We start from the raw sequence: 25,291 nt of genomic DNA, 5'->3' as shown, positions 1-25,291 counted from the left end.
AAAAGACTTATTTGTTGAATTTTTATACAATACAATGCTGTTGAGGGGCAGAACATTAATTGGGACAGAGCTTTATCTGGACCATAGTTGTTCATCTGTGAAAGGGAAGATGCTGGGTTACTTTTCTATAACTTTTCAAGTCTAGACAGTGCTAGACAGTGTGATTTTTTAATAGGCCAGCCTGTGTGCTTCACTGAATGCTAGCTTTATGTAAGGTTTTCTGCTTTATAAACAGTACTCACCAGCTTTCTAAACCTTATATGCATCTACAGGTCCCACTCTGGTCATTACAGAATATTGCTGTTATGGTGATCTTTTAAATTTTCTGAGACGGAAACGAGATTCATTTATTTGTCCAAAACATGAAGAACACGCAGATGCAGCTGTTTATGAGAACCTTTTACATCAGTCAGAGCCTGCAGCGTAAGTATGACCTGCTGAAATGTACTTGTGTTTTTAGAAGATTGGGAAGGAGGAGAAATCAAAGTTTATTAGGGATAAGAGGTGTGCAGAAACATTTAATGCAGCAGGCTTTGAAGATTCTCTGCTGCACAAGAAAACAATTTAATTAAGAGGCTATTTGTTCAGGGGGTGGTTTATTCGAACAGAGTGTCATTATATACAGAGTGGATTGTATGCGCTCTTTGTTTTTCTTTTTTATCAAATTTTCTGCAGTTATTTCATGCACCTCCTTGGCTCCAAGTTTTGTACATATTTGTGTTTATTGTTATTAAACTTTTGTAGTGCTTATTTGGCAGCATGAATGACAATTTCCCCAGTGTCAGGCTGTTAGTACCCTAAGTTCTCCCAAATTCCTGCCTTCATAAATGACTTTTTACAAAATCAACCAGTGTCTTAAAATGTCAGCAGCAGGCTGCCGCTGACAGCTCACTGCATTTTGTGGTGAAACAACCTGTGTCATGACTGAGATTGCTCTTGTACTTAATTCATCTGTATATTTTTAACTTCTGTGTTTTATATACCATCCCAGAGTTCTTTCCAAGGGCGTTTCCAAGCAGATTTCCTTCCGTTTGCAAAGTGAGAGACAGCTTACCAAACCCAGGGCCTATTAAAATACCTGCCCATTCTAAATTTTAATCTTTTTATTGCCCCATTGGGCCCATTACTTTGTGTTGGCAGTCACGAAAGAAGCAGGCAGACCTATGGAGCTGGAAGAGTTCTTTATCCGAGCAAGGCATAGTACTGGTGAAGCTGTTTGTGCCATGGCAATAAATGGGTAGCTGGGGATGCCCCAGAGAGGTTGGGACCACTGGGGTGATGAACATAAGGCTGTGATTTGCCATTGGATGTGTGCCCTCTGTTCAGTGAAGGGGTCTTCCTGTTTAAGCATATTGAGTTACTGTAAATTGAGTTTGCAAACAGCAAATTGTAAATTGAGTTATTAACAGAAGAGTAATTACAAATTCTTGTGTTAGTATTTACTGCTGCTGAATGTGTCAGATATATTTCTGGTGGTAACTAAAGCTATTGGTGATCTCATTGCTCCTTCCCATGTTAGCTCTGTGGCTGCATTTACTGTTCTTAAACTAAGCAGATGTTTCAGGCTAAGGAAGTATATGAATTCTAATGGTAATGAAGTGAAAAATGCCAAAGTACATCCATCATTTCTAAAGGTGCCTAACTGTATATTTATAAACCATGTAGTATGAAAATCTGTACATTTGAATTATATATAGCAATAAGAAAATTTAAACTTAAAAGAATCTAGCAGATGGCTGTCCCAAGCCTCAACTGATTTTTTGAAATACATATGATTCCCCTATGGAACTTGGGAATTTCTGAATTTAACATTTTTTACCAATTGTTTTCTGAATTTCAATTGCCAATTGAGCTGCTGAAATAGTCTGGTAGAAGTTGGCCTAAGCAGAAAAAGGAAGCACTAGCAGATCCTGTGAAACATCTGGATGTTAATTTACAGAGAATGAAGTCTGTATAAACAGTATTTATGTGAATGGTTTTGTTTGCTCACCTGAGCCAACTCCGAACTTTGAGGTGTACCATTAACTGTACCAACAAACCTCTCTTTCTGTACAGGCATTTCTTCATTTTTTTCAGACACCCATGAATTTCCAGTCAAGTGATCATTTGTCAAGCAATTATTCAGAAGGTTGGCCTGATGTTGGCTTTTTGTTTGGATAGCTTTTGAGACCTTTTTCGCTAAACTATGTTTCTTCTGCTGCCTCTACAGTGATGTTGCCAATGAGTACATGGATATGAAACCAGGAGTATCATATGCAGTCCCACCAAAGGCTGACAAAAAACGACCTGTGAAGTCTGGTGAGTTCAGCGACAAGGAATTCTGTTTGCTGATGGGAGTGCAGGAAGATGGGCTTCATGGATTTGTTCCGTTTTAGCATATTTGTCTTTTGTGAATGAGGACACTTAAAACTCAGTAATTGATGTGAGAAGGCTTGAAAAAGAACAATATGCTAAATTACAGTGTCCTGTATTTCTTCACACTTAAATGGAGTATCAGGATTATTTTTTACTTTTTGGTGATGGGCTATTTATGTGATTCTAGACTGGTACTTCCTAAAATTACTGTTTTGTTTAATGTCAAAACAACTCTACATGATTTCTGCATGATTACACTTGCTTAACTCAAAAGCTGCTGTTGTTTACATTGTGTAGGATCCTACAATGATCAGGATGTTACCCTTTCTATGCCGGAAGATGATGAACTTGCTTTAGATGTAGAAGATCTGCTAAGCTTTTCTTACCAGGTGGCAAAGGGCATGAGTTTCCTTGCCTCCAAAAATGTAAGTTAAGAATTTTTCAGAGATGGACAGAATCAGTAGATTTTTTTTGTCACTTTCAATGTTTTAATGCCATCTGTGTGTTTAGATGCTGAATATTTCAATGTTCTTTTCACCAAGCATTGCAAATTGATAGGCTCCCTCCCATACCTGAAACTTTGCATGGTGCTGGAGCTGTGTTCTGTGTTTATTGGCCAAAAGTGATGTTTTATATCCCCTAAAACAGAAGCCAGTATGAAGCAGTGCTATTGCATATCCACTGCTGAGGGTAGTCGAATCAGTGCTAAGGTAATCTATTTGCATGAGTTTTAAACAATGCTGCACTTAGTACTTCTCTCATGCAGAATACTGCCTTAAGCAGGGGAGATATCACATTGTGCGCTCTTTTTTGTAAGCATGGCTTAATTCACAGGAGATGTCTTAATTTTTAATTTTCTGGAAAGATAAGATCAGCTGAGAGACCCACAAAAAATCTTCATTGGCTACACTGAACATAATAGACATTCCTCTGGGTTTCATAGGAGAGGTATTGCATAACAGAAGGGGATTTATAAAGAAGTCTTAAGCACAACATAATTAGTATCTACCTGGGTTATTATTACCTTTTATTGCAAAAATGCCATTTAACATGTAAGCATTATAACTAATGCAGCTACTACAAATAAAGTGTAAAACCAAACTTAGGCAATTCAAGGAAAGGAAGACAATCCTGGAGTCCTGTGTTACTATTGGGAAATTTGTCTTGAACTCTGCTCTGAGGAAAGTGCACATTAAAACTTGTTTTTGCACTTCTGTTTTTTCTTCAACTCTTCTTTCTTCCAAACCAAAGCATAAGCCTTTAGTTTATTTTTCACCTATCAACACATTCAAAACAGGCCTGACGTGCAAGCATATCATATTACAGATGATCCACAGATTCACCACGCTCCTGCATCCTTCACTGTTGAGGACATGCAGTGCTTAGCACAGACATTCTGTATTTCGTCTGTGTTCCTAAAGAGTAGCCCCTGGATCCACTATGTATTATTCCTGGTGACTTTTTCTTTATAGTCCTTCCATTTTAACAGACACAGTGGCATTAAATAGCAAAGGCAGTAAAGAATGTAACATCGCCTCACCTTGAGGATGGAAGTGATGTGCAGTATCGCTTTGGCAGTGCTGAGTTAACACCTATATCACAGAGTTAAACTGCAGTGCACTAATGTTACTGGTCCTCTTCAGTTGGTGTATACTTACACTATTTGGCTCCAGCAGTTAAATTAGTTAATGCAGACTGCTGTGGGTGGTAGATAAGGTGCCTCAGATTGCCTCACATCCTTGAGGCAGGCAGGTCCATGAAGACCAGCACGCAGAGTACCCAGCTGCTCTTCCACTACTTGTCAAGGCTGTGCAGGAGTCTAGATAGGAGCTTATTCTGGGGGGGCAACTGCCTTAAGCACTCAGTGCCTCAGTCGCAAGACAGAGCTTCCTCCCTTGGACAAAGTCTCTATTCAATGCAAACTGCACTGATTCTGGAGGAACAAGGCAGAGCCATTCTGACTCTTGGCTGTTCCTTCACCTTACTGCTTCAGTGCTCTATGACAGCTGTACATAGGCAAAGTGCAGAATGCATTGTATGCAGAAGTGAATGAGAGTCTACCAAAACAGTAGAACTACTGAAAATCGTTCCTTGCGTAAACATGCTAAAGGGACAGAGATTAAGTTACTTGTGCAATCTGCAGTTACTTTCTCAGCTTGATTTTCATAACTTTTGATATTTTAGGTCATTTTTTGGTTAGAAGTTCCAAAAGTTATGTATTTCAAGGAAAAAAGAAAAATTGAACTGTCTTCAGTTATTTTTTTAAACAGCTGTGGCCTGCGTGCTAAATACCATCAGTAAAGCTGAAGCTTAATACTTTCCTTTCCAGATGAAAGAAGAAATCATTTTGTTAGAGATTCACCTCCATTCTCTAACAAACACACATGGGCTCCACAGTTTTATACAAAGAAACACATCTGCTGGGAAACTCAGGCACCCTTCTGGAACTGCAGTTACCAACACATGCCCACTTCTAAGTAAAAACTGGAATATAAGGTGGTTAGGTCACTGAATGCATGACTATCCATTGAAAGATACTGGCATGTGAGAATTTCCACTATTTTAAAATACTTAAGTCTGCTTAAGCTCTTGTAGGTACTTAATAATTCCATTTTCCAGACGAGTATTTCTGTTATAGATTCAGTTTCTGTGTTTGTGTGCTTTGAAGTTGTTACCATAATTTCCCCTATTTTCAGCACTTCTATATCAATGACAATGGCTACTTAATAGAATATTGGGACTATTTTGGAAACAAACCACATTTTCCCTCTATTTTGTCCTGTATTAGGAAACAAGCCAGTGATGATTTTGATAAATCAAAAAAAAGTACATTAAATTTTAGCTGAGAATGTGAAACACTTCAAAATTAAATGGCTGCAACTGGTATTTTCTAAACTAAATGCATAGACAACCTTATTACTGTGGATTGATGTAATTATTGTAAAGATATGACATCCGAATGTTTACTTATCTGAGTAAGCTCATTAGCACATGGCTTCATTGTGACTTACAGCTTGCCTTAAAATGCAGAATACAGTAAGTTACATAGCTAAGTAAACATAAAACCAAGCCTGTTAGGGATATTATCAACTAGTTTTGTTTGTTTGTCTATTATTTAGTGCATTCATAGGGATCTGGCCGCAAGAAATATTCTTCTAACTCATGGTCGAATTACAAAAATCTGTGACTTTGGCCTGGCAAGAGATATAAGGAATGACTCAAATTACGTGGTCAAAGGAAATGTAAGTATACATGATACTTAATACACTTGTTTTAAGTTAAGCAAGTTCCTGTTGTCTTGATGTGCAAATAAAAGTCTTTTTTAGTTAGATGGAAATCTGGATTTTCCAGTTCTGGTGTGTGTATATATATATATCCATGTTGGCTAGGGGAGGAAATTTCTGACATAGATGTGTGTGCTGACAAAATCCTTGGTTTATACTTGTTATACTGGAAAATATGTGCTTATACCTGAATGTATATTGTAGAGGAAGAAATGTTTTTGCTGCACCAATATAATGTCCAGTCTTCTTACTATACATGAGTTTACTCAAAGGTACTGCTCTGTAAGTAATTGCTAGTTTTGGCTAGAAATATTCTAGTATCCCAGTCCTAAATTTTGGAATTATTTGGAAACATTTTCCCTGGGCATTGCACTATTTGTCCATTATTGAAATAATTTATTTTAAAAATATCTAAATAATCAGGGGTTTGCAGCTTATCCTTTTCCATAAGGGAGCACTCAGACAATGAAAACTGAAGCATGAATTTACTGATTAGTGCATCAATGGGAGGCAAAAACATTTTGGTTTTCTCTGATGAAATATAGATATCCTAACCTCATATGTGTAACAAACACAACTTTATCTTCCAGCTGTAGTTCAAACCCTGTAACAGGGCTGGAACAAGACACTATATTTTGATGAGAAAAGTTTAAAACCTCCCATGTAGAAGAGTACCGACCTCACAAGTACCTATTAAACCTCTGGAGGGGTACAAAGGCACTTTGAAGTGATGCAGATTACATTGGCAGCACTTGCGGTCCCCTTTAAAGTACCAGTGCAGTAAAAAGAGCCCTACTACAAAAGAAAATTGAGCTTCTCTGTGGTTAAGCTGGGGAAGTGTTTATGAAGTATAGGTATTTTGTATCTCAAACTGATTTGTGCTGCCTGGCTTAGTGTTTTAAGTCTGTGTCAGATAGGTGCAGCCAGCTGCTGCCTTCAGAGTACATAAGCTTTCACTTGCACTGTTTTTCAAAGGAGAAGATCCCTGTTCAGCTGAGGGCTCCATGATCTTAGTGATGAGGGGCTGGTCATTACTTAGGGGCTTGACAACACATGAACTGAAGCTTACCTGTCCTGGCCTTGGCAAGCTGATAAAGAGAGAAAACCCCACACCTGAGCATCTCTCACCAAAGGGGTTTGCCACTCAGTTAACTTCAGTCAATCCATGGTACCCCAGGTATGACGTAACTCTGCTGCAGTGCTGTTACCCAGCAGGCCTTGATGTCTCAGGTACCTACAGCATCCTTGTTGTAGGCTGTGAGACAGACAGGTTTATTGGTTTTCTTCAAAATGTCAGTACCAGCCATTGGTTGCCTGGAAGTTCAGGTTAGGGAGCAATAGGAGCTGAAATAATTCATGAATGCCTGCTGTGACAAAATATTGAGTAGCATTTAGTGTAACCAAGCTACTTTCAGGCTTAAGGTCAGGTGAAGAGCTGCCTGCTCATAAAGGGTCCCGGGAGTAGGAAGTTTAGACCAGCAGCTTAGGAGGGAAGTGTGCAATTGAGTTTTGTTTGTCTAGGTCATCCTTTAAGTTTCCTGAGTTCATAGAATCACAGAATCATAGACTGGTTTGGGTTGGAAGGATCTTCTAAGATCATCTAGTCCAGCCCCACTGCCATTGGCAAGGACATCTTTCACTAGATCAGGTTGCTTAGAGCGCCATCCAATTTGACCTTGAACATCTCCAGTGTTGAAATGTTGCCCAGATGAAGTATCCACAACCTCTCTGGATTACCTGTTCCAGTGTCTCACCATCCTCATAATATTTTTTTTCCTTGTTTCCAATCTAAATTCATGACCTTTCAGTTTAAAGCCACTTTTCCTTGTTCAGTCATCACAGGCCCCAGTAAAAAGTCTCTCTCCATCTTTGTCATAAGTCCTCTTTATATAGGCTGCAGTGAGATCTCCTTTCTCTTCTCCAGACTGAGAGATCCCAGCTCTCTCAAACTTTCTTCACATGAGATGTGTTCAAGCCCTTTGATTATTGGAAGAAAGGTCTGGTTTCTTCCAAAGCAGGAAGAGTGTTTAGGACAGAGGACTGACCAGCTCCTACAATCAGACAAGGAAAGGGCAAACTAGGGAGAGGAAGGTAGAAGCAAATGCAAAGGCTTCCTGTGTCCTTTCTTCTGCTCCAGTTAGCATTCATAAGGGATGTTTCTATTCCCACACAAACTTAAGAAAAATCACAGCATCATAGAATTGTTCAGGTGGTAAAAGACCTTTTAGATCATTCACTCCAACTCCAGCACTACCAAGTCCCCTAAACCATTTCTCTAAGCCCCATATCTAACATGTCTTTTAAATATGTCCAGGGATGGTGACTCCATCACTTCCCCAGGCAGCCTGTTCTAATGCTTGACAGCCCTTTTGGTGAAGAATTTTTCCTAATATCCAATCCAAACCTCCCCTGGCACAATGCAAGGCCATTTTCTGTGGTCCTGTCACTTGTGTAGAAGAGACAGATCCCCACCTTGCTACAGCCTCCTTTTGGGTAGCTGCAGAGAGCACTAAAGTCTCTTCCAGCCTCCTTTTCTTTGGGATAAATGACTCCAGATCCCTCAGCTGTTCCCTGTAGGGCTTTATGTTCCAGACTCTTCATTACCTTTGTTGCCTTTCTTTGGAAACACTCCAGTACCTAAATGTCAGTGTTGTAGTGAGGGGCTCAGAACTGGACACAGGATTTGAGGTGCAGTCTCACCAGTGCCGAGCACAGGGGGACAATCCCTGTCCTGATCTTGCTGGCCACGTTATTGCTGACACAAGCCAGGGTGCCATTGGCCTTCTTGGCCACCTGGGCACAGCTGGCTCATGTTCAGCTCCTGTCACCAGTATCCCCAGGTCCTTTTCTGCTGGACAACTTTCCAGCCACTCATCCCCCAGCCTGTAGCAAGGCATAGGCTAGTTGGGACCCAAGGGCAGGATCCGCCTCTTGGCCTTTTTGAACCTCATACAATTGGTTTGGCTCATCAATCCAGTTTGTCCAGATCCCTCTGTAGAGCCTTCCTGCCCTCCAGCAGATCAACACTTCTGCCCAAAATATATATATGAATATATATTACTTTAATTTGAATTTTATTTTTTCTGCTGATAGACTGAGGAGTTAATGCAGATGTATTGCCTAAAGCCTTGAAGCATCTCGATCATGTGAATCTTATTTGGCTGCCTGTGCCAGCCAGTCCACCAAAGCAGACTTGCTTACATGCTTAAGGAACCATGCCTTGATCACTTATATTATTTTCCTCTGACTTCCTGATATCCTTTATTAACTAGACAGAAGGAGTCAAACAGTATTCAGAAAGTCAGAGTGCAAGGAACAGTATTAGCTTGGTAGACCCACAGAAAGATGGATCACTAGCAATGCAACACTTGGAGACTTTAAAATGCTAAAAGTTTCTTTTTTGGTTGGATACTTCTAGATTTTAAAAATATTTAATGCACATAAAACCAGAACAAGTTGATTTTACCTTGTCAATTCTTTATTCCTTATGTCCATTGTCTTAATTTTTTCCCTTTTCCCTGTGAAGGCTCGTCTTCCTGTGAAGTGGATGGCACCTGAAAGTATTTTCAATTGCGTCTACACCTTTGAGAGTGACGTCTGGTCTTACGGGATATTGCTTTGGGAGCTCTTTTCTTTAGGTAAACTCCTTATGTGTGCTTCATATCTGTTTCATCTTGGGATTTACTGTAGATACAGAAATCATGTTGCTCACCTGCTCTCTCAACAGGAAGCAGCCCCTATCCAGGGATACCTGTGGACTCCAAGTTCTATAAAATGATCAAAGAGGGATACAGGATGTTCAGCCCTGAGTGTGCACCGCCTGAAATGTGAGTGACCAGCACTTCCAATCATCTAAACATCAGTAAAGATGTGAAGGAAGGGAAGCTTTCATTCTTGCACTAAGGCTCACTGAACTGTCCCATTGTCACTTTTTAAAGTTCTTTTCATGTTTTAAATAATTCATGTACTCTAACTAGCAGAATACATGCCTGTGTTGTTACAAGCAATGAAATATGCTCATGGCTTGTGCCATCTGATCACTTTGTCATGGCACCTGCTCTCTGTCAATAAATTATTGACAGATCACAGAACATAATTAAACACTCTTACTTCAGATAAAGAAGTCAGTGATATGTATCACAAATGCATCTGCATTTGTGCTGTACTTCCTGACAGCAAGAGGACTGGCTACTGATCATCTTTATGAGACATTCTTAATTCACTATTTTGTAAATGGATTGGCATTTAACAAGCTGTCAAAGAACACTATGTGCAGAGCCTCCCATTAGTGGTGAGCTCTCTGTTGTCGCAAACACAGGTGTTAGCAGCACCATTCCTGTTCTTAAAGTCATTTAAAGAAGATGCAACACTTTTGTTTCAAATAATAATGCAGGAGAGATAAGAACTAAGGATTTCTTCATGAGCAGTATTTAATTTTTGTATCTTTACAGGTATGACATAATGAAGAGTTGCTGGGATGCTGATCCCTTACAGAGACCGACTTTTAAACAAATTGTACAGATGATAGAGCAGCAGCTTTCAGATAATGCCCCCCGGGTAAGTTATGGATTAAGCAGTTTCAAGCAAGATGTCACACTAGAGCTGTGAGAAGCAGATCCCAGGCACTGCATTTCTAGTATTACTTAGGTAGCTTTGCAGCATCAGTGTGGGTCATAGGAATGATGTTTGGGCTATTCCATTAGACAGTATCTATCTAAGCCCATACCTAACATTTATTAGCTGCAGAACATTTTTGCATGACTGATGTTTCTCACTCACAATAGACCTGTCACAACAATTTTGATGTTACAAAGTGCAGCGGTACTGCATAAATTCATCTTATCCTAAACTATGAAAAATTCTGTTAATCTGAGAAGCATCTCAGAAATAAAGCATAATTAGTTTTTATTAAGAAAGCCATTGGATGAAGGGGTGGGGCCTTTGGTGCTCTTCTCTATCTTCTCACTTGCTTCCCCTAATACCATTTACATAACCTCGGAGGTACATTGTGACAAATTGTATGTGCTGCTCTTTCAACCATTCCATAGTGAAAGCTTATTCTGAGCAGGCAACTGGAAAAAACTGTCCAAAGAAAAACTGGAGGCACATCCTAAATTTGGATTTTCTCTCTCCATAACTTTATGTATTACTAGGGTTTACAAAAGTACATTTAAACCTGATTTAAAAATAAAGCTTCCTTTTACCTCTGGATGCCTCGTTTTGGCAGAGAGTACATGGCTTCCTGACAATTTGAGAAAAGAGGAAACTGAAAGCTGCTGGTGTTCGATTGCATCCTGTACTGTATTTTTGGCAGGTGCAGGCATTACTAAAACAAAAGCAAGAATCTGAAGGAATTATTAGTGAGATTTCTGAGGGAGCTTAATAATAACCTGAGCTTTTTTTTTTTTTTTGAGCTCAGCTGAAATTTGGCATGCAGTTGGAAGGTACAGTGTTTTTAGTAACTGAGATTGAGCTTCATGATTCTTTAAAGTAGCAGTTAAGCCCAAGACCTTTTGACACTGTTTTGGTTTGCAAAGAAGCTCCTGAGCTGGAACCCTTCCACAGCAGTGTGTAGTACACAGTGGGAAAAGGCTAAGAGAGGAATGCTCTTCAAGAATGTGTGAAGGGAGCAGTCTGCAGAGTATTGACACCAGTCTTTGGCTTCTGCAGGTTTATGCCAACTTCTCAACCCCACCTTCCAGTCAAGGAAATGCTCCAGATCACTCGGTGAGGATTAACTCGGTGGGCAGCAGTGCTTCCTCTACTCAGCCTCTCCTGGTACGCGAAGATGTTTGAGTGGCACGTGAAGAAGAGGAGATCAGACATGTTAGCTGTTTGTATTGTGCAGGGGCTGAGAGAGGGACAACTTCAGTAATTTCTCTTTCTTTTACTCACTACTACCACTGTGTAGCTGAAACGTTGTTGTAATACTGTCCTTTACCATGCACTGTTATACATAAACTTAATCTGCTGAGCACGGTTACAGGCATCATTGCAGTGTTAATTGAAGCTGTATATATTTCGCTATATTGTGTGTATTTGCAGTAGAGAGCCAGATGTGAAGGAAAAAAAAAAAAACCAACCAACAAAAGAAATCATAAGCCAGGGTGTGGAATTGGATGACTGTAGATCAAACCAAATCTGCAGTGATTGATCTCTGGATCTGTGCCTGGAATGCATACAGTCATTTTCTAGTTAATCTTGTTTTTCTGAAATTACAAAATAAACAAGTATTAAGTTGATGGTTTTGTAAACCCCTTTCCACATCCTACCAAGCCTGAGAGGCTTTCCCAGACAGGTATCATAGTTTGGCGGCCAGTGAGGGTGCTGTATTTACCTGGGAAAAAGAGGTGAAGGATCCAAGACTTTTCCAAAATTGATCTGCACAGCTGGAAACCTCCTGGGAGCTCTGGGGTTTAAACCAGAGAAGAAGGGAGGAAGAGCATGGATTTGCATTTTTATTTCCCACCTGTGCTGTCACCTTTGCAGACCAGTTGCACTGTTTCCATGGATATATGCACTGCTTCTCACCGGTGCGTTCTCTGCCAGGATGAAGCTGCCCATTGCTGGGTCTCACTCCACCATGGAGTCTGAGCTGCTTCTGTGGCCCTCTGCCTGGGGTGCCCAAAGACTTTGACATTTGTTTTGCTAATAGTTGCATCTAAAAGTGTTCACCAAAGATAGGTGGATCCTGCCAAATTGGTCAAAAAAGAGGAGGAAGGCTGCTTCCAGTAAACTGTGTCTGGAGAAGAGGCCGTTTAACGAGTCATCTTATCTAAGGGAGAGCAGAGAAAAATAATGCTCTCCTGGGGCCCCTTTCTTTATCTTGTCCTACCCAGGTGAATCTTTCCCACAGGCAGTCTTGGATAGTGCTAACTAAAAAGGGCTATTCTCCTCCACCCCAAGTCGTTTCTCTGGTAGTCCGGAGATGATAATCAAGAAGAGTCTAACTGAGAAGTGCCAAAGTTATAAATGGCATAAAAGAAAGAATCCTTTCATTCTTCTTTGACAGACATGAAGCTTTGGGGTCAGCATCTGTTGAGCCCAGAATTGTGCTTAAAAGTGTTTTCTAACCCCTTCCCACCAGGAACACTGCTGGTTCTTTTCTTCCTTTCTTTCTGACCCCTAAAATTAAGTAAAGGCATTGAGAGAAGTATTTCTCAGAGGCAGAGTATTACTTGAGTACCTATTTATTTACAATGCACTTAAGCACTCTGTAACTTACTTTACCAGGATTTTGGCTGAGTTTACATGCAATTCAAATGTGTAACTAACTGCCCAAATACAAGGTAATTGTAAATACACATGCTGGTAGTATATCTTGGGTTACATTGAATACCGCGCTCCTTCTATGACTGTGCATTTGGTTTATTGTTACATGAATCCGTCTTTCAGAGTTAAATAAAAAAATTAGCCATTTGCACTGAACTTACTTAGGCTGTTGCACCTTTCCAAAGTTAGCCATTTGTTTGGATGCACTCATGCATACTAGTTGTTGAGCATTTTCAGTTTAATGCTATAAAAGCTCTTTTGTAACGTGTTGGCTTTTGGAGCAACTGTAGACAAACTAGTTGTTATAGCTGTCTCGGTACTTTACAGACACTTAGCTGAAAGAGGTTTGGGTTTTTTCGTTCTTGAAATTTATATTTTTATAATTTGGGGGGGGTTTGAAACTTATTTTGCAATGGCTTGGTGTTTTGAATGGGTTTATGCATTGTTTTTGTAAATATGGAAATGTAGCAATAATGTCCTTTTGACTATTCTCAGTCCTCGAGTCTCAAAAATATTTTTATATATATATATGCAAAAACTATATGTATAAATATGTAAGTGTTTGAAAGTTTATGAAACACTTATGGATATGTTGCTCAGTTGTAGAATTGCAGTTAAGAAAAGTTCAAATAAATCTGTAAATATGTATTCAAATGCTAACGATGTGTATTATGTTAAAACTGAATATTTTCATGTTAAGTCTTAATAAATTCCTGGGTTGAAGCAAAACCTCAGTGTCTGGCCACACACAGGTCAAGTCTGGCATTCTGAAACACTTTTGCAAATACATGCCAAAAATTTTTATTTGCTACATGAGTTCTTTACCTGTGAATATGTAGGACAAATACTTGAAAATTCCAGTGCAGCTTTGTTCTGGAAGAAAATTGCAGTTAAAAGATTGATCTTGTAGACTGTTGGTGCAGTCTGTGTGTCATGAATAGTATTTAAAATGAAGATCTCTCGGTATTGCTAAGGAAATGGTTGCAAGAGGGAGTTGGAGCCACTCAAAGGCTGCAGTGATGTTGAATATTGTTTAAAAAAATGTACATGCTCTTGGCCCTTCTTTCAGGCTGGCATGAGAGCTCGTGCTGGACTGGCCGAGTGCAGCACTGCTGGGAGGCAGCTGGGGATACCTGGGGCTGCTGCAGTGGGAGGGGGTCATAAAGGGAAAGCTTCCCTTGCTTGAGCAGCTACTCTGTGTCTTAGTGGGAGACCCTCTGATGTAGTTACTCCAGGTCTGAAATCTGTGACTCCCCTACTCACACTTGTTCCTGTGCTGCCTAAGGGTTTGCCTGGTTGGTATATGATTTAATAGTAGTTATAGAGCCTATTAGTCTCTAGAATTACCCTACTAAAACCCCTACTAACTTATATGGGAGACAGACCTCAACTGTTTTGGTCCTTAAACATTCCTGTTCTGTCAGCAGGCCACCTTGAAAGCTCCCCTTCTTCAGCTTCCTTTGTAAAACAGCTTCCTTTTTTTTCATTTTTTCTTCCACACAGGTCTTTACTTGGCTTGTTAAAACTAATTAAGGGAATTATAACCTAGTTTTGTCAGGGGCCATGGAGGTACAAGCTTCATTACAATTGGCATTCTCATTGTTTTTAATATTGCTTTAGGAGATACCAAGATGGTGTCTGATATGGAACCATTTTTTTCCTATCTTGTCCACCCCCACATTCAAGCAGAATTCATACTGAGGGATTCCTGCAGCTGAATTGCACAAATAATTTGTAAATTCTCGTTTAGCATAGCCAAATGAGCTATTTTATGCATTTATTTGGTTAGCACATCATTAATTTTATTTTCCTGAAATGTTTCCCATTCTGAAACACCCTAGGATATTGCATCTCAGTTTTCTGAAAAAATCTTGCTCCTATTTTCTTACTACAAGGCTTGCAGTGATTACTCCTTCCATTCCTGCTCATGGTCAAACCCATTTCCTTTTGAATTATTTTATTGCCATTTCTAAGCAATAGCTTTCATGGAAAAGCACATACTGACATTTAATATGTCTTCAAAACATTATTGTGCCCAGCTATAAAGAGCAACCAGCACCCTATTGTCATCGTGGACCATCAGGGCCATGGGCTATCATGGACCAAATGTCTGAAGGGAGAGTGCAGAAGGTTGGTCCAGGCTCTTCACAGTGGTGCCCAGAGACAGGACCAGAGGCACTGGGCACAAATGGGAATATGTAGATGTCCCTCAACATCAGGAAACACCTTTTTTTTAGTGTAAGGGTGACTAAGCACTAGCACAGATTGTCCCAGAGATTATGAGGTTTCTGTGCTTGGAGATAATAAAAAGCCCTGTGGACATGGTCCCAGGCAAGGGGCTCTAGGTGTCCCTCCTTAAGCAGGGGAGTTGGGCCAGATGACCTGCCTTACAACCTCTGTGATTTTGCAGTCAGCCAAAGGCACTTTGGAGAATCTCAGCTGTAACATGTACTCAGCCAGAAGTAGAAAAGCAAACCCTCCCCTTATGCTGAATGTTAGAGAGTGACTTGTCCTCTGTTCCCTTTACTAGCTAGAAAAGAAAATACTTGTAGGCTCTGTGGGAGAGACAAGGAAAGATCATGGAAACACTAGAGTATACATGGAGTTAGTGATCAGTATCATATGCATCACCACCACATGGGTTTTTTTGTTTCTGGTTCTTCTTTACATCTCTACATAGGTCTTTGGGAAGGCAAATTGAGACATGTTCCTTGGCCAAGTCACCAGGGAATAACCATTCACACCCTGGACAAAATGTTCACACTGATCACTGGAGAAAAGTTGGACAACAGCATCCTTAATTCTAGTGTGTTGTAGGCTGAAACCCAGAGAGTGAATTGTTTCCATCTTCCTGTATATGGATTAGGGATCTTCCTACTTGTCCTGTAGGGAGGTCTGAGTCTCAATAGAGGAGAAGGAACAGTTGCACAGACTTTTTAGCTTCTGGTTTAGAACCTAAGTTGTAACAAAAATGTGATAATCTACTCTAAAGTTCAGCTGTGGCTTACAGAAACTTCTATGAACTCTAAACTCTCCGTACTTCTAACTCTAGAAACCATGAGTAATAGTTAAAGATGACCTTCAATTGCCATGTTTCCTGTGCACTAATTTCTTAGAAGATTATGTTGTAACTAGTAATTTTCTGTCCAGAAATTGCTCTGAAGCTGTGTTTCCTGAAAGATTGTCCATATTTCTTAATTTGATTATCATTCACTCTTCTTAGTGAGGATCATTATCTGTCAGTTACAAGCCAGGCAGCAGAGATTATTTACTAGCAGCAGTAGCTCCAGTCACTTGAATTTTCTGTCTGTGCCCTGGAAATCATTTTAGCTAGGTTGTGACAGGCAGCAGAAACCAGTATAGCCCAAAGGGCCCGCTGGGCTTTGAGTGTGCGCTCCCCCCTAAGCACTGCCAGCAACATCAGATGAGGGCTTTGCATGGCACATTCAGCGTTATCCAGCCATCAGGTCCCCACACGGGAAGGCACGGCATGTAACTTCCCTTATAGACCAGTAAACATCAGTGTGTAGCACAAGTTACCCCCAGGACTTTCTCCAGCTGCAGAAAGTGCCAAACTGGCACATTCTGAGATGTAGGCATGCCAGTGGCTGGCTGCTCTTCTGCGAATTTATTGCATGTATTTTTAACAGGTTCGAGTACCATTACTGGGCAGGGGGCCTTGCTTTTAATGTGTGCTTGTGGGTGGAGCTGCTGTGGCCATCAGAACCCTTCTCTATGGCCTAAAGGGCGCCCACTTAGAGAGAGAGCTGCTCTCCTCCCCTCCAGGGGTGTTACCCGGCAACAGAGCCTTTTTGTGCATGTGCTGCACGTGCTGCTGCTGCCAGGGCGTGTGTCCTTCTGGTACTTTTCCATTTGATAATCAAATAGCAGATTCATAACCCACAGCTCACAAAATGAAACTAAACCATGCTGAAGCGTTAATATTTTAAAATTAATTCAGTTCCACACAGGAGTGCAATAAAAAAGGGCAATCGTAACCTCACAGACACTGGTTTTGGCATTTTCTCTTTTGAGTTAAAATAGCAAAGCCAATTCAAACTTATTTATGAGATGAAAGCATATTTGTATTTTCCCCTTCAGTCATTTTTCATTCAAAAGCTGTTTGCATTTTTCTTCTTTTGCTGGGACTAAACACTAGCTAGTTACTTCCAGAAACGAGCACTATTTGAAATTTCCCATATTCTTGTGTAACATATTTTGGGTTTTAAGTCACTCTGGTCAATAGGATGTCTCTGAGCCAAAGGACCCAGGGAAGGACTTGGACTAGAAACAACAGATCAAAAGTGGCAAATGCTGCACCAAAAGCAGTAAGTAGTTGCACAGCCCCTGCTGTCTGAGGACAGCCTGGAGTTGCTGCATTGCTAAGAGAAGCAGAAGCCTGTCAAGGCTCTTGGTCTGGATACCAGCACAGGGGAAAGCCTGGCTGCAGCAGAGGCAGAAATGTTGGCTTTATCCCTTCAGAAGTCAGGCCTGTAAAGGTGTAAAGGTTTCCTGTCTAATCCTGGTGTTTGCAGAGCTTCTCTTTTGAGGGAAGAGAGAGAAACGGCTGGTGTAATACATTTTAGCTGTTCAATCTGAGGACACTGACACTAAAAAGGGGAGTGGTAGGGAATTAAGTGTATTTTACATTACCTTCTCTTTTAATAATGAAAACAAATGTTTGTAGAGGATGTTTGTCAGCATCCTTTGAACTATATTGATGAAATAAATTAAGTAGGATAAAATCTGATAGCTTCACTACAAGCAGTTATCTAAATTTGAAGTTTTATTTTTTCCTTTTAGAGTTTCTAGCATTTTGGGGCATGGAGAAAATAGAAAAATTGAGCAGTACTGATAACCCCTCCCTCCCAAGGAAATTGATAGAACACAAGGACTATAATTACCTTTCAGAAATTTATTGTTCAACTACTGGAGACTTCAGAGGGCTGCAGCAATACCAGGGAATACCTGAGCCTGGTAATGGGGAGTCACCATTCAGAAGTAGAGCACTGGGTTGCAGGGAGGCAGCTCCTGCAGGAGCCAGAGAACATAGCTGAGCAGTGCCTTGCTGCATCCCGCCCGGCCACTGACTGTCATCTCTTGAGAAATTTCCTAGCATTTCTCAGACCCCTTTGAATGGCAGCAGTTGTTTTGAATTTCACATGTAAGGCTGCAGGAAAAAGAACCAAGCTGATTTGATTTTGGTCACTTGAGTGGAAGAAAAAAACAAAACCTTTTTTTTCATCAAAAAAACATTCTTTCAGGATTCCTCCATAGACTGCAAGTAGCGTTGCACTGCTTGCACTCTGCTGTGTGGCTCCTTCTGGGAGGCACCAGCAGGACCAAGGCAGCAAGAGCAGTGGGATACCTCCTCGGGGATGAGCATCCCCACCAGCACTCACCAGACAGCTTCTCTGCGGAGCCACATGTGGCACTTCTAGGGTCAAGAAGAACATCTGCACTGTATCTCTTTGGCCCCTTGCAAAGATGCCACCAGCACTTGACAGGGCGTGGGAATTTCTCTAGCACTGACAGGAGCTAACCCAGAGGATTTGCTTCCCAGGTAGTCTATGTTACTCTGTCAGTTAATCCCAGCAGGAAGCATATTATCTGCTTCTTTACAGCCTCTGCCTCAAAGAGCTGGAAGGAAAAAAAATATTTTAGGATCTTCTATCCTTCTTTGTTTTTGGTGGTTTTCTTTGTTTTTGTTTGTTTGTCTGTTTGGGTTTTTTTTTGGGGTTTTTTTTTTTGTTTGTTTGTTTTTTTTTTGGTTGGTTGGTTGGTTTGGTTTGATTTTTTTTATTGCTCCTTTATAGAGTTGCCTTGCCACCTTCAACTCTTTCTGGGTTCCATTTTTTTGATTTTTCTGTGAAGGAGTACAATACTGGAAAAGATGCTGGTTTTAGGCAAACTGCTCAAGGGCTCTCTCTAGCAGGAGGAGGCTCAGCTCTCACTTTGGGATGTGTATGTTGTGTAGGGCTGTTGCTGAGCAAGCACTGTCCCGCAGGCAAACACACTGCCAGTGCTGTCTGGCACTGTTTGACCCAAGCACCTCTGGCTCTTCTTTGAATGGCTTTAGGAACAAATCTCCTTTTAATCATCTTTGTAAACTATTGCTGCAATTACGTAGGATCCTGAGGCCATGTGATAGTCATGTGTTCCGATCACCACCCCGTCACTTTTCTAATCACAAGTAATAGATTGATCCACTTCCTTGGGACCAGAGTGGCACTGTCAGCTCTGCCCTGAGCAATGCTTGTGTGAACAGCCATGTGACAGTGGTTTGGACATGCTCTTGTCATTTGTTCAAAGCAAAGAGCATTCCTCCCTGAATGGAAGGAGGGGAGGGAAGAGAAGTCTGAAGAAAAACCATGTTTTGTCATGTTTTTCATGGCAGTAAAATAATTCAGTCTGAAGACAAGCCTACTCCATTACACTTTGCCCTTAGTTCAGAGTTAGAGAGAGAAAAATGAGAGTCTTGCTAGAAAGTCAAAGTATTTTGCATTATGCATTACAAGATCATTAGTAATGTAGTTACAAATTATGAAGAAAATATCTGTTAACCAGTTGGAAAGTAATAATTTCAATGCTTTCATTTACCATCTAGTAACTGGACAGTCCAAGGAACCACTTATGTGACAAGAGAAATATTTTCAGAACTAAAATCACCAAAGATGTTTTCTGGCCTGATGCCCACACATCTTGTCAAGCAACACACGCGACTGGTGTTGCCAGCCCAGAGAGCACGTGCAGATTCATCATCTTTTCAAGATTTTTTTCTTCTGATATCAAAAGCCTAACGGAAGCAGAGCCTGATTTATGCCCAAGCCCATGGATATGCACAAATTAAAACTGTGGACAAGTACAAGGCACACCTTGCCTGCCTACCCAAGCCTTCTCCTTCCAGTCAAGAACAGATAGGAAGAAGTTGTAGTTTTATACTTGTGTGCAGCCAGTTCTAGAGCAAAGATGGCACAGAGAACCACAGACCCCTCTTGTGCTGTGCTATGAGATCGTTACAGTCATATGATGAGCTATCTGGATAGTTTGGCACCCGAATTGTAATCTGTGGTTTCATACAAGCCTAACCGCAGCAATACCTATGAATATGGTTAAAGCTGATCTACAGCATATCAGCTGAAGAAGAAAATGTATCTGCTCCTTTGCACAAGGAACTTGAACAAAAACTATTTTGTTTCTCCTCCATGACAAAAAAACAGCCTCTGGGGCTCGGTGGAAGTTTTAGAAAACAGGCTAAAACCAGCTTTCCTACACTGAAGCATTGTTATCCTCTGGGATATCTTTTAATCCAGTAAAAACTGAAAAGCTCAATCATCAAGTAAATGGTTATTTTATATTAAAAAGAGTAATTTTTCTGGTGGCAGATTAAACATGAAATGCACACTAGCACACATTTTTCTAAGTTCAAATTCATATCAAAATATGAAATTGCTCAATGCATCAAAAAGTGGGAAGGAGAGGAGCCAGGAAAGCCAAAGCTTTGTGATGTGAGCTGACTGGCTGGGCTGGGCTGAGCCTCTCAGGGGGCAGTTGTACCTGCTGTGAAATCCAGTGTAGCTGGAGGTCATTCCTTCAGTGGGAAGGCCACTTTTTGCAAACAGACTTGTTGCAAACTCGCATGAAACGGGAAGGCGAGACAGCAGCAGTTTGCAGGAGTGAAGGAGTCCTGCAATAAGGCTGAGTTGTAGGAGCCATACTGAGAATGTGGTGTCAGACACCCAACAGAGACCCCAAACGTGGGGAGATCCAGCCTCAAAGCTGATCGTCTATAGAGACTTCATCTGTTTCCCTGGAAAATTATTTCTGGTATTTAGTGTTGCAGTCTTGGACAACAGCCCTATCAGCTGCTTCAGGGGAGGTTGGAAACAAGTGGTGCATCACCTGCACCTCGGGAATAACTGCCTCATGGCAGGGATGTATCTTCTTAACCCAAAGCAATGACTGATATTTGGTACTCTGCACCACAAGGCTGGATATTTCTTCTAATTTTCCATCCTGCCCAGTGTCATGATGAATATTTGTGATTGATCTCTTCCACTAGATTTCTTTTTTAAGAGCCTGAAAGTAAGAAAAGCCTTCTTCAAATTAGAACAAGTCAAATATTTTCCTACTTCCCTGAGCAGTGTTGTGCAGACTTGATGCAGTTGGTAATGAGGTTCCAGGTCATTTCTTATTTTGGGTACCATCTGCTGCAATGGGAAATAACAACCAAGTGTATTTTATAAACACCATATGAATATGGTTCATTTTGTCTAATAATGTCCAAAACCTCTCTCCTGACTAAGTATATGCTGAACTTGAAAAGATCATTCCTGAACATCCGTAAAGCTTCAGAAAGTCTATCACTTCCAAGCAGACAGACTCAATATAACTCTTCTGAAATAGATGTTAGCATTTTACCCCAAGTGTAGAAAGCGGGCTCTACAGGACCGCTGTGACAGCCAGCTCTATGTCTATGCATCATGACTTATGCATATTATGCATATTATGACATGACTATGCATGGCAAACTAACCATGGAAACTTTACAAGAAGAAGAAATACTTTGGAGTTTGTATTATTCTTTCACCTATCCTTTAGGTGCAGCATTTTTAGTCTTGCTGTCAAGAGGCTTTTTGTAGTAAAAAAAAAAAATCTGATTATTTTTGACAAGTCTGTCAAGAAAACTATTTTACCAAGTGCCTGCGGATGCAACTTGCTAAACTAACTGTTTGCTTTTGAGGATACTCATTGTTACCAGGATAGCTCCTGCCAAGGCATCTTCTTCATCACATCCTTACCAGTGCATTCCAATACCCACCTGCAGTCATCGCGCAGCTGCTCTTCCCCTCTGTGCCTGCCACAGAAGTATGTGGGAAGAAGTATACAGAAAGGATAAAAGTAGATAGGCTAAATGTGTGGAAGGCATGGATTCTGTGCTATTTTGTCCACGCAATCTGAACATGCTCCTGAAACAGTCTGGCACAGGCACCACTGTCAGACACGCAGCTCCCTTGGGAGGCACTCCACAGGGTTGATGGCACCCAGCTCTACTGCCTGGAGGAGTTGCTCCCAGGACAGGGAGAGAGAGCAATTTGGGGTAATTGCACAGCTAATTTTGGCTGGAAGGAAAAAAATCTTCCTGCCAGAGAAATAGTTTAACTACTGGCAGCAATGTAGTATGTACCTTCCAGTTTTGTTTGTTCTTCAGCTGTTATTAATTTTCTACTTTGTAAAATTCTACATCATGAATTATGAAATGTATTAAATAAGTCCAGATCTAATACTGATGCTTGTGCCATTCCATTAAGGGCTTTATTGAAACAGAGGTAGCTCCCACTGTGGTTTTTTTTAAAGGTCTCAGTTCATGCTTAGGCACTACACAAACCAGCATCTGAGCAGGTAGGATTTTGTGCTGCATGGTATGAAGAACCAGCTGAAATGAAGAATATCATAGCTCTTGCCTCCCAGTTTGCTCCCTAATCTGCGTTTACCTGTTGTTCAGGAACAGCGACCTGTGGCTGTGATTGGAGGTAGATTACTCAAGGAATATTTTTTAACCATATTAATTGTATTCTAAGATTCAAAATCAGATAGATAATGACTGCAAAATTACCCCTTAAATGAGGTGGTTAATAACCATGTAGATAATAACCAAAGTAGATTGCATCTACTTTTTCTTTTATTTAAGCTTATCTTCCAAAATTTAGCATTTTTATTGCATGTCCTCAGTGGACTGGGCAGAGGCAGCACAAGGAGGAGGCAGTGCCAGGCTGGGACAGATGCCCACAGGAGAAGGGGTGAGAGTGTCTCCCCATTGCTTCTCACAAGAAATGTATGGAGTAATTTCTGAGCACTGACCTCTTCCATGCTGAGCACAGATTCTTTTTTTGGTGCCCTTATCTTTAGTCTGCATGCCATGACCAGCTGTACCTTATGGGATGTTTTCTTCTGCTTTTCCAGCCTAAGTTCCTGTTTAGAAACAGATCTTAAGTATATCACTAACCAGATTGGCCACTTCTTTCTTCTATTTTCCTCTTCAGTGCAACATTTTATTTCAATGTCTTATTTGCAAAACTAACCATAGAAAAGATAATTCTCCCTCTTTTAGTCTCAGACATTACTTCATCTAATTGCAGCACCCTGGATGAGGATCTGATATGTGGAATTGAGTAGTGGGGAGCCCATTTACACTACTGGTAACATCTGGTCACAGCTTGCTTCCTAATTGCCTCCTACCTCAGGCCTGGCCACAGTGAAAATGTGAAAAAGGAAGAAGACAATTTACCTACATCTGTATGAAAAATCACAGAATCACTATGTTGGAAGAGGCCTTCAAGATCATCAAGTCCAACCCATGCCCTAACACCTCAACTAGACCATGGCACTGAGTGCCACATCCAGTCTTATTTTAAACATATCCAGGGATGGTGACTCCACCTGATCCCCAGGCAGGCCATTCCAGAACTTTGTCACTCTTTCTATAATAAACTTTTTCCTAATATCCAACCTATATTTCCCTTGGTGCAGCTTAAGACTGTGTCCTCTGATTCTGTCAGTTGCTGCCTGGAGAAAGAGACCAACCTCCACCTGACTACAACCACCTTTCAGGAAATTGTAGAGAGTGAAATAAAGCAATTTGTTGTTTGATAAAAAGTAGCTGGCAAAACCAAGAACAGAAGTTTTCAGAATTCAGTAAAAAAATCAGCAGTCCATGGTGAGACCTGATTTCCAAATAGCCTCCTCCTTGGGGCAGCAATGCCTGCACGTGGGAGGCTCAGCTTCACCAGGCGACACGCTAGCCATGCTGTCCCTTGGCATGAGAGTGGATGCCCTCTCTGTTCAGGCTTTGCCTACCAGCAGTATGCTCTCCTTGACACTCTTGCTGCATGGCACCACAGCAGAGGTGGAAAAGCTCCTTCTTCAGGGACCTTTGCTCTTGGATTTGAAGAGTAAAAGGATACTTATGCACTTAGTAAGAAAGCTGGTCTGCACACACCTGTGAACTGGGACCTTCACGAAGCTTTGGTCATAGTGGTACTGGCAAAGGGCAACAAATCAAGATGGAAAAGCTAATAGGTTGAGATAAAGGATGATGATCCCTTATTAATTACCATCATGGCAAAGAAGACTCTATGTGGAGACGTGGTTTAGTGGTGATCTTGGCAGTGCTGACTTAATGGTTGGACTAGATAGTCTTGAAGGTATTTTTCAGTCTAAATTACTCTGAGTCTATGAAGTTGGTGGAAACAGTCAGTTCAAAGTTTCATTTTCTTCGTAAGTTTTGCTCTTTTAGTATTTTTTTTTACTATTTTTTTATCCTTAGATGTATGTTGGATTGGTTCCATTTCAGAGGCCAGGTTTTGCATAGTCTGTTACTTTCCAAAGCATTACCCACCCAAACAGGTTTTCAAATGCATTTGAGCCTAGCCAAGATCACAGCTTTTATTTATTAACTTTTATTTAGCTATTTATTTACTTATATGTATTTGTGTTCCTTTATTTATGCATCCACTTATTTATTTAATTAAATAGGCAGATACTTAAAAAAAAAAAACTTACATAAAATACTGTTATTTTGGAGCACAGAAGCAGAGTCAACATATGAAAACAAGGTTTGTAAGACAGCACATGTTTTTGCATGTGAGCGTGTGTGAATGGGTGCTCTCTGGGTACATATCTTGTCTGGTTTGGAAAGGTGTGATGCTAATTGCAGTGTGCTGAGATCTTTTGAACATGAGCTTTGTGTGTGGATTTCCCCCTCCTGAGTATAAGACTATTTAGTCTGCATGTATTTTTAAAGTAAAATTAGATATCTGTGGAAGATTTACAGTAATTCACTTTCAATTTAGGGCTGTTTTTTGAACCAGAACAAATAGCTGAGCATCTGTTACCCTGAAAATGTTACAAAATGAAGTCACCAGGCAAAAATCAAGCATCTCTGAAAATGATTATTTTGGCTACATAATCAAGCAAGCAATTACTGCATTATCTACAAAGTATGATCATACATTATTAATACATTTTCAGAGAAAAAGGTTTCAGTAAATGCAGTTTTTCTGGCTTTTATGATACTCAAGACCCAGACATAATTCTAGCTGACTGAAAATACTTCATGGCTTTTTCATTTCCCAGTTTAAGGTGCAGTTTGGTTGGACACTAGAGACAGTAAGGAGGGAGCAGGAAGAACAGAAGGATGTGGACATTTGTGTAAGTGATTACAGACATCCTTCCTATGTGTCATGCATATCCAAAGCCAGAGAGCCAATTTTCCAGTGGAAAAGGATTTAATAAATGCAAACAGTATAGTGTGCTGTGCTATATACAGGACTTTGTATTTACATGTTCAGATTTACAACCGGGAAGACATTTTTCATGAG

The 25,291-nt window shown here is 40.6% G+C and overlaps 1 protein-coding gene across 1 annotated transcript in view; it reads left to right on the top strand.

The window, feature by feature from the left end:
* Positions 1 to 11,734, top strand: part of KIT (KIT proto-oncogene, receptor tyrosine kinase) — a 53,395-nt gene extending 41,661 nt beyond the window's left edge. The window contains exons 14-21 of the mRNA XM_053976593.1: positions 273 to 423; positions 2,210 to 2,298; positions 2,653 to 2,780; positions 5,475 to 5,597; positions 9,166 to 9,277; positions 9,367 to 9,466; positions 10,091 to 10,196; positions 11,310 to 11,734. Of these exons, the coding sequence (XP_053832568.1) occupies positions 273 to 423; positions 2,210 to 2,298; positions 2,653 to 2,780; positions 5,475 to 5,597; positions 9,166 to 9,277; positions 9,367 to 9,466; positions 10,091 to 10,196; positions 11,310 to 11,435 (935 nt within the window). The 3' untranslated portion in view covers positions 11,436 to 11,734. The remainder of the gene's footprint in view (positions 1 to 272; positions 424 to 2,209; positions 2,299 to 2,652; positions 2,781 to 5,474; positions 5,598 to 9,165; positions 9,278 to 9,366; positions 9,467 to 10,090; positions 10,197 to 11,309) is intronic.
* The last annotated feature ends 13,557 nt before the right edge of the window (positions 11,735 to 25,291 follow it).

The sequence above is a fragment of the Vidua macroura genome, chromosome 4 (assembly GCF_024509145.1).
Source record: "Vidua macroura isolate BioBank_ID:100142 chromosome 4, ASM2450914v1, whole genome shotgun sequence".
Taxonomy (NCBI): domain Eukaryota; kingdom Metazoa; phylum Chordata; class Aves; order Passeriformes; family Viduidae; genus Vidua; species Vidua macroura.
Note: the sequence above shows the minus strand (reverse complement) of the source record. Positions and strands in the feature narration are given on the sequence as shown.